This window comes from Arvicanthis niloticus, chromosome 1 (genome assembly GCF_011762505.2).
Source record: "Arvicanthis niloticus isolate mArvNil1 chromosome 1, mArvNil1.pat.X, whole genome shotgun sequence".
NCBI classification, from domain to species: Eukaryota; Metazoa; Chordata; class Mammalia; order Rodentia; family Muridae; genus Arvicanthis; species Arvicanthis niloticus.
In genome coordinates, this window is record NC_047658.1 from 117008345 (window position 1) to 117020077 (window position 11733).

Genomic DNA, 11733 nt, shown 5'->3' on the forward strand with positions numbered 1-11733 from the left:
TTGCCTTAGTCTCCTGGGATTCATAGCCACCATGCCTCAAGATCTCCATGCCAAGATCCAGGTCAGAAAGTTGTACCTCCCAGCCTTAAGATCAGGATCACAGGTGAGCCTTCCAATTCTGGATTGCAGTTCATTCCGGATATAGTCAAGTTGACAACCAGTAATAGCCACTACACTTGTGTGACACTGGTGTTTTGACTGTATGTGTGAGGATGTAGAATTCCCTGGAACAGGAGTTACACACAGTTGTGAGCTGCTTGTGGGGGCCGGGAATTGAACCCTGATCTTCTGAAAGATCAGTAAGTGCTCTTAATCTCTGAGCCATCTCTCCAGCACCTAAAGAATAATTTTAAGACTTTTAAGGATTTATTTTATATGTATGTTTTGCTGCATGTATATCTGTGCACTATGCATGTGCCTGGTGCTCGAGGAAGTCAGAAGAGGGCATCACATCCTCACTGGTGCTCTGGAAGAGCAGGTGCTCTTTAACTCCTGAGCCATCTCTCCAGCCCCAAGATTTATTTACTATTATTTTTTATTTGTAGGTATGTATGTGTGCACATAAGCAGACTGTGCTCAAGGAAGCCAGAGTAGCTGGATCCCCTGGAGACAGGTGGGTATGAGGGGAATTGAACTCCGGTCCTGTGCAAGAGCAACAAGAGCTCTTAAGCACTGAGCTATCTCTCCAGCCCTTATTTTATATTTTAATTCCAGAAAGGAGCTTCCTGCATGAGAACATGGCCATATACATCCACCCTCTTTCTCTGAGGGTTTTGATACCGTTGCTGCTGGTGCCACTTAGAAAAGAAAATCCTCTAGGACTGAGGGGAAAAAAAAGAAAACGAAAGAAAGAAAAAGCCAGATGGGTGGAACTGGAGTTGCCATGGCAACACCACCTGAGAATACTGACCCTGCTGAGTCTCTCCCAGTTATATTGACATTTGGTGTGGTTTCCATGCTTGAACACTGAAGTATCTGTCCACCTATGAAAGACAGGCCATTCCCAGAGGTCTTAATTTACCAGCTCAGTCAGTAGCATATGGGCTGCTCACATTGATGTGTCTGATCAACTATTGGCCACTTGGAGGCAGGGGAGGAGGGAAGAAGGCCCAGACCTGGCCGGGTACTATCAGACCTAGTAAAGCTGTATATAATCTGTCTGGGGTTTATTTACTCCCAACTGGGGCAGAGGCAGGTGCTCAGGAAGGCAGTAATGAGATCAACATTACCACAGGAAAAAAAAGTGGCTACTGTGGATGCCATCTGGGATGGATCACTGTGCTGAGCCACTCCACCCTCAGAACAAAGCTACCATAGCATATCATTAAAGTGGCCTGAGCTCAAAGGTAAGGCCCCTACTCCCTCTGAGCAGAACCAGGTAACCTCAGCAAGCCCTACCTACACTTTGTTTTAAGGCATTCTGTTACATACAAAGAATTCTAGTCTTTAATGAACAGACTTATACTTTCAGAGGTTTGATCCCTAATTGCACATGCCTGAGACAGATGGCCAGTCTCAAGGACAGGCATCCCACACTGAAAGTTAGTCTTCAGCAATACGTCATGTCACCTAGGCAACCAAATAAGAGCTCACACAGGTGTTCCACCTGATCAAACCTAAGAAATTTCCACTTCACCCTGAAAAGAGCTTATCTTCCCTCCCTTTCTCACCAATTAGCATTGGGGCCACAGTGTAGCAGATGGAATCCTAACTTTCAGACTTCCTTACTGCTGACTTTAAAAGATCAAAGCCACGCAAGATAGCACAGGTCGAGGTCAGAAGGCAGAAGCCAGAAAAATCTCTGGGATTCTCAGGCCCAACTAGCACCACACAGTGAGACCCTGTCTAACAAATGGAGGTGGGAGTGGGCTTACACCCAGTTCCAACTAAGAACATTTTAAATAAAAAATCCAACATGAAGGCTGATGAAAACCAACAGAACCTTTGTTCAGGAGTGGTGATAAGATAAAGGGACTAAAACCATAGTAGAACCCATTTCTTATTTTCTTTTTTTGAGCCAAAGAAATTTATTTATTCCTTTCTTGCATTTGAAGTACTCCTTGATGCCACCCTGAATTTGAGATTCTTTGCCATCTTAACCAGTACACAACTGCAACCAACGGCTTTATGTGGCTTCCCTCTCAGTTGATCTTACATTGGCCTACCCGTTCCCCCAGTTTCTTATTGTCAAGTATAATTAGGTTGATTTGGTGCTTGACACAAAGCACCCACCACCAGCTTGATCCACACAAGCTCACCACAGTTGGATGCAAGCACAGACATGGGCTTAATGTTTGTCTAAGGCTTCGGCAGTTTCGTGTTTGCCACATGGTAGGCTGTCATAAATGAGGTCTGTCTTTAGCACCTCTTATAGAGCAGTAGTGACATCCATTATACCACCTGTAGCAGTGCCTTTCTCAGATTGCACTGGAGGCCACTCTGCATGACTCCCTGTCACTCGGCAACAGCGGAAATGGAAAAGCAAGTTAGTTTCTTCCTTCATTTTTCCAGACACCATTCTGGCTGCTTCAGCTTCAGCTGAAAGAGTTAAAAATTTTTAAACCTTCCACAGGTGGAGTCAAGACTGCAGATCAGCTTGTTCTGCGCTCTGGGTCCTAGGAAACTAGCTATCCACAAGACAAAATAGATAAGATAGGAGTTCAGAGCTGAGAGTTCAGGTCAGTGTGACAGTGCACCATGGGTACCAGAAACTAAAAACTGACCATAAGATAGATTGAATAGGGTTTGAGCTGGGAGTTCAAGTTAGCGTGCCTGTGCATCCTGGATACCAGGAACAGAACTGACCACAAGATAAATTGGATAGGATTTGATTCTTAACAGAAGAGATATTTCCCCATGACCGTTTCTTGAACCTGTCACAGAAGCTGAACACTGGACAGGTGCTTTCTATAGATACTTAATCATGATTTCCCCCCTCGTCTCCCTGGGTTGCAGTTCTTCCTTTAAAAAGTCTACCTCTTCTCTAAGTGGGAGTCTTACTTCATTGTTTGCCTCTACGTAGGACAGGCTTGAAGGGCGGCCTTAACTCATTGAAATCAAATATACCTCGTGTTAATTACATCAAGTTCGGTGTCTTGCAGTTATTCCAGTAGCCGTGAATTCCCATGGGCTGAGAGGGAGTTTCTCCCTTCCTGGCGGGCCTTACACAGCCTTTCACTTATTTACCTTTTAAAATTATGGTTATTATTATTGAGGCAAGGTCTCTGTTGTTATTATTAATTACTGAGGCAGAGTTACTACTATTTATTATGGAGGCAGGGTCTCTGATGTTATTTATTATGGAGGCAGGGTCTCACAGTGTAGCTCTGGCTGTTCAGAAACTTATCCAATTGTTTCTGCCTCCCTATAGCTAAGCTTGAAGACATATGTGAGCCACCTCAGCAAGCAGCATCGCCTTTTTAAGAGTTTCTGAAATTCAACACAACTAACACTGGGGCCATAACATGTAAAATGTAATCCTTGAGCAACTGGCCACATGGCCCTTAAAAAACAAAACAAAACAAAACAAAACAAAACAGGAATGTTGGCACAAACCTGCAATCTTTACACTTGGAAGGTGGATCCAGAAGGAGCAGGAATTCAAAGCCAGCATAGAATACACAGTGATTGAAGACTAGCATAGGTTCTAAGAGAACCTATCTTAAAAACAAACAATAACAATGATAATAAAGTTCTTGCAGCTGGGTGGTGATGATACACACCTTTAATCGCAGCACTCAGGAGGGAGAGGCAGGCTTATCTCTGGATTCAAGGCCAGCCTAATCTAGAGATGGAGTTCTAGGGCTATTCAAACCTTGTCTCAAAAACAAAACAAATCCAGGGGCTGGAAAGATGGCTCAGTGGTTACAAGTACTGACAGCTCTTCCAGAGGTCCTGAGTTCAAGTCCCAGCAACAACATGGTGGCTGTACAGGCTGGTGTATCAACTTGACATAAACTGGAAGGCGGCGCTACCCTTAAGGAACTGCCTCCATGAGATCGAGCTTTAAGGCATTTCCTCAATTAGTGATCAAGGGTAGGATGGCCCACTGTGGGTGGTGTCATCCCTGGGCTGGTAAGTGTAAGCTGAATAAATCCTTTCCTCCCCAACTTGCTTTTTGGTCATGTTTGTGTAGAAATAGAAACACTAAGACAAATTGGTAGCAGCATAGTGGGGTATTCCTGTGACAACCTGACCATGTTTTGGGGAGAACTGTAAAAGGACTTTGGAACTTTGGGCTAGAAAACCATTGGGAACCTGCAGGATGTTCTGTTGGGACTTGGAAGATAATGCTGAGAATAGTGTAAACGATGGAAATTTCAGAGGGAAGATTAAAGACTCTTAATTAACAAGATACCAGAACAAAACCTTTGCATTACTAGGACTATTGATGCTGGTTAGCTGGAGCTAAGAAATTAGCAGTGATGAGGAAGAGACCAGTGTCATTGAGATGAAATCTGGGAAATGTTTTCTGAGAGCACAGAGGCTGTGTTCCAGAGATAGCCAAGGTTGTACCTCGTGCTGTGGCTGGACTTGGTAATGGGTAAGAGTCACTCAGGTGGTGCTGTTTTGGAGGCATGAAGGGGTCTTGAGCAGCTGAGGCTTGGCACTGTGAGAGGCCAAGGAAGGCCATTGGTGAAGAAGGTGCAGCCTCAGTTGCAATTGATGGCCCAGGACTGAAGGGGTCATGCAAAGGAGTTGAGGCTTGGCACCATGAAGAGAGCCTATGAGAGGCTATTGGTGAAGCCTAGTTGCAGTGGAATGGAGATGCCAGTACCATGGGATGATCACCAAGAACAGCAGCAGCAGTGGAGTACAGGCAGCTAGAGCCTAGAAGACAAGGTGTGTGCTACAAAGGGCAGAACTGAAGAAGTGACCCAAGCCCTCAGAGGAGCCCAGAAGATTGTGAGTGGATCCCAGATATTGGACGATTTGAGTTTGATTTTGACTTTGCCCCAATATTTTTCCCTCTTGAAGTAAGAAAGTATTTTAGGGGAGCCCACAATTAAGAGACTTTGAATTGTAAAAAGACTTTCAATTTTTAAAAAAAGATATTTCAAAGGGATTGAAATTTTAATATGTAAAGACTGTGACTTTTAAAGTTATTTAAATCTTGAAAATGAAGAAGAAAGTAAGGATTAAGGCTTAATAGTAATGTGTTTGTGTGTCAAGTTGACAAGGAGTCAATTGTACTGGCTGGTTTTGTGTGTCAACTTGACACAAGCTGGAGTGATCACAAAGAAAGGAGCCTCCCTTGAGGAAATGCCTCCATGAGATCCAGCTGTAAGGCATTTTCTCAATTAGTGATCAAGGGTGGGAGGTACCATTGTGGGTGGTGCCATCCCTGGGCCAGTAGTCTTAGGTTCTATAAAAACCAAGCTGAGGAAGCCAGGGGAAGCAAGCCAGTAAGTAACATCCCTCCACAGCCTCTGCATCAGCTTCTGCTTTCTGACCTGCTTGAGTTCCAGTCCTGACTTCCTTTGGATATGAACAGCAATGAGGAAGTGTAAGCTGAACAAACCCTTTCCTCCTCAGCTTGTTTCTTGTTCATGATGTTTTTGTTCAGGAATAGAAACCCTGACTTAAGACAGTGGCTCACAACCATCTGTAATGGGATCTCCTGCCCAATTTTGGTGTGTCTGAAGACAGCTACCATGTACTCATACATAAAATAAATACATCTTTTAAAAAAAAAATTATTAGTTATGTACAGTGTTCTGCCTGCATATATGCATTCATGCCAGAAGAAGGCACCGGACCTCATTACAGATGGTTGTGAGCCACCATGTGGTTGCTGAGACTTGAACTCAGGACCTCTGGAAGAGCAGTCAGTGCTCTTTACCTCTGAACCATTGCTCCAGCACCCCCCCCCCCCCACCAAAAAAAAAAGGACAAACCCAAACCAAACCAAAAATAAAATAAATAAAATAAACAGTTTTAATTCCTACCAAGAGAGGACAACATTTCCATGAGACCCAAGGACAACATGTTTATGGTTAGAACACAGAATAAAGTCTGAGCTCACAGCTTAGCTGGAAGAAGCAGCCGAAGTGTTCTGAGGACAGGGAACCTTCCTTGCCTCCCTAACAGTATCCAGATTGAACCTCTTGTAGGAAAGTCAAGTTGGTGCTGAACTCAAGACGGAAAGTCACACTTTCTAAATCAGTACCAAACCAGGCTGGAGGCTCCCTCACTCAGCTCACGAGTCCTGTGAAATCAGGAAAAACGTATCAGTTAAACAGACACTGAGTTCCAGGAGCCAAAAGCCAAAGATATCCCACCCACTTCCAGGAGAACAGAATGAGAACTTATGTCTTTGACTGGGACATTAAATCCTATAGCCATCTCCCCTCACCACCACCACCCCCCCCCCCCCGCCAGCACATCCCTTCTTCAGTGAGTAGTCCCAGCACCCATGCCAGGCACTCACCCAAGTAATCGTCCATCAGAGAGCCAATAGCAAACTGCGGGAGAAAAGAGAGAAAGGAAGGTGAGGGGAGGCCACACCCTGATTCCAAGCCCTCTGTCATCCATTCCCTCCTCATAGAAAAAAGAGCATAGAAATCCCCAACAACTGCAAGAGAGTTCCTGGGCCAGTAACAGCACAGATGGTGAAGAGCTTGCTACACAACCCTGATGACCTGACCACCCCCAAAATCCACCACAGCATGAGAGAGCCTGAGAGCTGTCTAAATGTCACAGTGTGGCGAGTGTGTATATACCCAACACGTATCCACATAAATAATACAATTTTACAAAATACTAAAATAGTGATGTTCTAAAAAAGAAGAGAGAAAGCCGGGCGGTGGTGGCACACGCCTTTAATCCCAGCACTTGGGAGGCAGAGGCAGGTGGATTTCTGAGTTCAAGGCCAGCCTGGTCTACAGAGTGAGTTGAGTTCCAGGACAGCCAGGACTACACAGAGAAACCTTGTCTCGAAAAACCCAAAAAAAAAAAAAAAAAAAAAGAGAGAGAGAGAGAGAGAGAGAGAAATCCACAGCTCTCAACTGCTAATAATGATACTGGACTATTTATATATAATTATACTACTTAGGAGGCTGAGGCAGAAGGTTCCAGAATTCCAGGACAGTCTGGGCTACAGGCAAGAAAAGAAGTCAAGCAAGAAACTCACAATGTCATTCTTGTCAACACGTGTCCCTACAATCTTCAAACGTATCTCATCGTCCTGCTGAATCACAATGTCCTGTGGAAAGGAGAGAAAGGTATAGTCAAGCAGACTCAGGCCTGGTCTCAGTATGACTCATCTTCATCCCTCTCACCAACTCCTCTTCACTCGCTCACCTCATCCATGGTCTTATAACAAGGGGGGTTTGAATTCGGATCAAACTCCATCTCTGAAGGGATGGACTAGAAGGAAATTGATACAAAGGTTAGCACTTCAAACAGCTGCATCAACAGATGATAGTCATGGACCAGTTTCTTTCTCTTCCTTGGCTCCACCCAGTATGTCCAGACTTACATGTCGAGAGATGAAGCAAGACATGGGCCCAATTTCTGTAAAAAGTCCAACCTAGAAGGAAGATGAATGATCATGGTTCAAAGGCTTTAAAGCACTTTATCTAATTTCTAAACATAGTATCCATGTTTTGTAACAGTCTAAATTGTAACATTTGTTTTCATTTTTCTCTCTCTCTCTCTCTGTAATCTTTCTTCACATTTTTATTCATTATTTTTACATGTGAGAGTATTCTGCCCTCACATGTGCCTATGCACCATGCACATGCAGTGCCCATGGAAGCCAGAATTGAATATTGGGATCCTGCGGAATTAGGAGTTACACAAGATTGTGAGCCACTACGTAGGTGCTGGGAGTCAAACCCAGGTCTTATAGTACCAGAAGGTGCTCTAAACCACTGATCTATAACCCTTAGCTTTTAAGTTTAAGACAGGGTATCACTAAATTACACTACCTAACCTTGCATTTACTTTAAATAGCCCAGGCAGACTTCAAACTTATGATCCACGTCATCCTCCTACATAGGATTACAGGCTTATATTACTAAGCCTGGATTTTACAAGGATGCTGGGGGTCAGAACTCAGGTCCTGATGCTTGCACAGGAACCACTTTACCCACCAAACAATATCCCAGATCCTCACTCTACAGCCCATGGCAGCTTAGAACTTACATCAATCCTATTCCAGATCCCCAAGTGCTAGGATCACAGGCCCCAAACACCACACCAGGCCCTCTTGCTTCAGCTTTTATTTTAAAAAGAGCTGGGGGAAGACCTAGAACAATGACTCAAGTGATTGAGAAAACTAGTTGCTCTTCCAAAGGAATCTGCAAGGCAATTTACAACCTTCTATTAATTCCTGTTCTAGGAGATCCAACACCCCTCTTCTGGGCGCCAAGCACACATGTGGTACACAAACATGCATACAGACAAGACAAAAAAATCCATATACATTTAAAAAAAAAAGAAGCCAGGCATGGTGGCAAAAGCCTTTGATCCTGTCACTTGGGAGGCAGAGGCAGGCAAATCTGTGTTGAAAGTTAGCCTGATCTACAAAGTGAGTTCAAGGTCAGCCATGGCTACATAGTGAGACCCTGTCTCAAAAAAACAAAAGCAAACAAATAAAAACAAATAAAAGTCTTGGGGTTGGAAATTTAGCTGAATTGTAAGACCCTGGGTTTGATCTTCAGATCTGGAGAGGAGAGTGGAGAAAGAAAAGGGGGGGGGGTATTTTGCATAATATCAGTCGACAGTAACTACTCAGTCAATGCAGACTTCTATTGTAGCATTGACTATTGATGTTAATTCAGAAGAACCCCCAAGTTAGATGGGAAATAAGGTAAGGAAAGTGAAGAACCAAAAAAATGACCTGAGGCCGGGCAGTGGTGGCGCATGCCTTTAATCCCAGCACTTGGGAGGCAGAGGCAGGCAGATTTCTGAGTTCGAGGCCAGCCTGGTCTACAGAGTGAGTTCCAGGACAGTCAGGACTACACAGAGAAACCTTGTCTCGGAAAAACAAACAAACAAAAAAACAGTTTGGCTCCTAGCAGCCATATCCAAGGTCTCTCAACTCTGAGGGAACCTGAAACCCTTTTGAAGCCTTAGAAGGTACCAGCACTCATGAACTGGCACTCACACCAGATAACAAGTACACATATTTAAAAATAAACTGCTGAGCAGCCGGGCGGTGGTGGCGCACGCCTTTAATCCCAGCACTTGGGAGGCAGAGGCAGGCGGATTTCTGAGTTCGAGGCCAGCCTGGTCTACCAAGTGAGTTCCAGGACAGCCAAGGCTACAGAGAAACCATGCCTCGAAAAACAAAAACAAACAAACAAACAAAAAAAACTGCTGAGCAGTGGTGGAGCACGCCTTTAATCCCAGCACTCAGGAGGCAGAGGTAGTTCAAGGATAGTTTGGTCTATGGGCAAGTTCAAGGACAGCCAGGGTTTACACAGTGAAACCCTATCTCGGAAAACAAGAACTAAGATAAAATAAAATAAATCTTAACAACAACAAAAGACTTAAGGCAACTAGTAAGTGGGCTGGAGACTGAATCTTCATCTAAGGAAATACCCCATAACCTTTCTATGAAAATACTCTTACCTTGTTGACCTGCGTGACCACAGCATCCACCACTTCACCTTTAAAGGGCCGGAAAACAATAGCTTTGTATTTCACCGGATAAAGAACAAAACCTCGGCCTGGCTGGATCACACCGGCACCAATATTGTCGATGGTGGTGACAGCAATTACAAAGCCATATCTGCAAGAAAGATGAAAGAAGACAGTTACTGTATGTGAAGGGCCTCTAACAAGCCACAGCAACAGGAGACTCTGTGTGATGGAACCTCTGCTCAGACAGCTCAATGACCAAGAAGAGACAGGACCCAGATCAGTACTTGAAATATTAAATGCTCTCATAATTGTACAGTAAATGCCCAAGGCGGCCCAGATATTCTGACACACACCTATTCTCTTAGTACTGTTTAGACTGAGGCAGGAGGACTTGCCAGGGTCAAAGGTGAGGCAGGTTTTTCAAAAACCACAAACGAGACAGAGAATTGTGACAAAAGCCTTTAATTCCAGCATTCAGTGGCAGGCAGATCTCTAAATTAGAGCCCAGCCTGGCCCACATAGTGAGGCCATCTGGAAACCCAAAAACATTTGCATAATAACGGTCTGATCTCACATAAAGGAAGAAAATTTTGTTTAGCAGCTTTTCAGAGGGTCCAAAACAGGCAAAAACTGGCTGCTTCAGGTACCTGGAGGGGGTGAAAGGGTTCCTCAGAATAAGTGACAAGCCCTGACAGGAGTTAAGTAGAAGTTACAGACTAGCGTCATTGTGCATGCATTCAGCAAACACTGAATCAGAAACTCACTTCCCAGTGCAGGTCCCCTCCACCTCGGTAAACAGCTTCTGCTTCACCGTGTTGAGCAAGTTGGGACCGAAGTAGCGCGGGTGCAGGAGGATCTCGTGCTCCAGGGAAATCTGCAGAAAAAGGAAAATGGAGACTCCGCCAGCCATACTGAGGACAGGAGGCGACCAGTGGGCCCTTCCCGGCCTCCAGGGTCCTCCTGTCCCTGCCCTCACCGCTACCCCGCGTCCAGCTCACATGATAAAACATCTTCTGCAGAAGCTTGGACCTCAGAGCTCAGAACTCCCCACGCAGGGACCTCGCCGGAAGCACTTGCAGAAGTCCCACCACTTCTTCGCGGTCGCTTCCGCAGATCTTACTGAGCCTTAACCTCATAGGCGGAAATACATGAAGCCCCGCCTCTTAGGCCTGCCCATCTGCGCTCATACTCCCAACCTCCCAACCTCCTTAAAGCAATTAAAGCAAGTTCTAGGATAAGCAGCATTACACAGAAAAACCCGGTCTCGAAAAAACCTAAAGGAAAAAAAAGGAGACGAGAGAGAGAGAGAGAGAGAGAGAGAGAGAGAGAGAGAGAGAGAGAGAGAGAGAGAGAGAGAGAGAGAGAGAGAGAGAGAGAGACAGAGACAGAGACAGAGAGACAGAGAGACAGAGAGAGACAGAGAGAGAAATAAGGTTATTATATAGGTCTGGCTTGTTGCCGGCAGACAGATCTCTAAATTCAAGGCTAAGCCACAACTACAAAGTGAGTTCCACAATAAACAGGGCTGTGTATACAAACTCTGTAAAACATTTACACACATTTTTTACACAGTTTTATTTATTTTGTTTTATTTTGGGGGCTGAAGAAATAGCTCAGTCCTTAAGAGCACTTCTTGCTCTTGCAGAGGTCCAGGATTTAATTCCCAGCAGCCACAGGATAGTTTACAATCATCTGTAACTCCAGTTCAGGGGGAACTGACATCCTCTTCTGGCTTCCTTCATCACTGCATGCGAACGGTACACAGACACACATGCAGGCAGAACACCCATGCTTGTAAAATAAAGGTAAAGGTTAGATAGCTGGGGAGATTGCTCAACACTTAAAATCAATGGTTGTTCTTCCAAAGGACCGGGATTTGATTCCCAGCACAAACATGGTGACTCAACTATCTATACTTCAGTCCTAGGGGATCCAATGCCCTCTCTGGCCTCCATGGACACTGCACCCTTGTGGTGAACAGACATAGATGCAGCCAGAACACTCACACATATAAAATAAAAACAAAGGTTTTTACATATAAAATAAAAACAAAGCTCTCAGGGCTGGAGAGATGGCTTTGAGGTTAAGAGTATTGGCTGCTCTTCCAAAGATTCTGAGTTCAATTCCCAACAACCACACGGA

At 44.7% G+C, this 11733-nt stretch overlaps 1 protein-coding gene and 1 pseudogene across 1 annotated transcript; both read right to left on the reverse strand.

Moving 5' to 3' along the window:
* Positions 1–1999: 1999 nt before the first annotated feature.
* LOC143441473 (small ribosomal subunit protein eS12 pseudogene) lies at positions 2000–5773 on the reverse strand (annotated as a pseudogene).
* Positions 5774–5914: 141 nt separating this feature from the next.
* Polr2g (RNA polymerase II subunit G) lies at positions 5915–10741 on the reverse strand. The gene is made up of 8 exons (XM_034509652.2): positions 10590–10741; positions 10356–10465; positions 9580–9739; positions 7481–7531; positions 7303–7368; positions 7133–7204; positions 6431–6464; positions 5915–6208 (listed from the first exon to the last, which is right to left on the reverse strand). The coding sequence occupies exons 1-8, from the start codon at positions 10599–10601 to the stop codon at positions 6195–6197; spliced, it is 519 nt and encodes a 172-aa protein (XP_034365543.1). The 5' UTR covers positions 10602–10741; the 3' UTR covers positions 5915–6194.
* Between the last annotated feature and the right edge of the window lie 992 nt (positions 10742–11733).

What these genes read in the sequence shown, in the direction of transcription:
- Polr2g (XM_034509652.2), bottom strand. An exon ending in CTTGCTTCATCTCTCGACAT is followed by an intron (nt 7,369 to 7,480) that starts GTAAGTCTGGAC and finishes ATTTCCTTCTAG; the next exon opens with TCCATCCCTTCAGAGATGGA. An exon ending in GTGTTGACAAGAATGACATT is followed by an intron (nt 6,465 to 7,132) that starts GTGAGTTTCTTG and finishes TTTCTCCCGCAG; the next exon opens with TTTGCTATTGGCTCTCTGAT.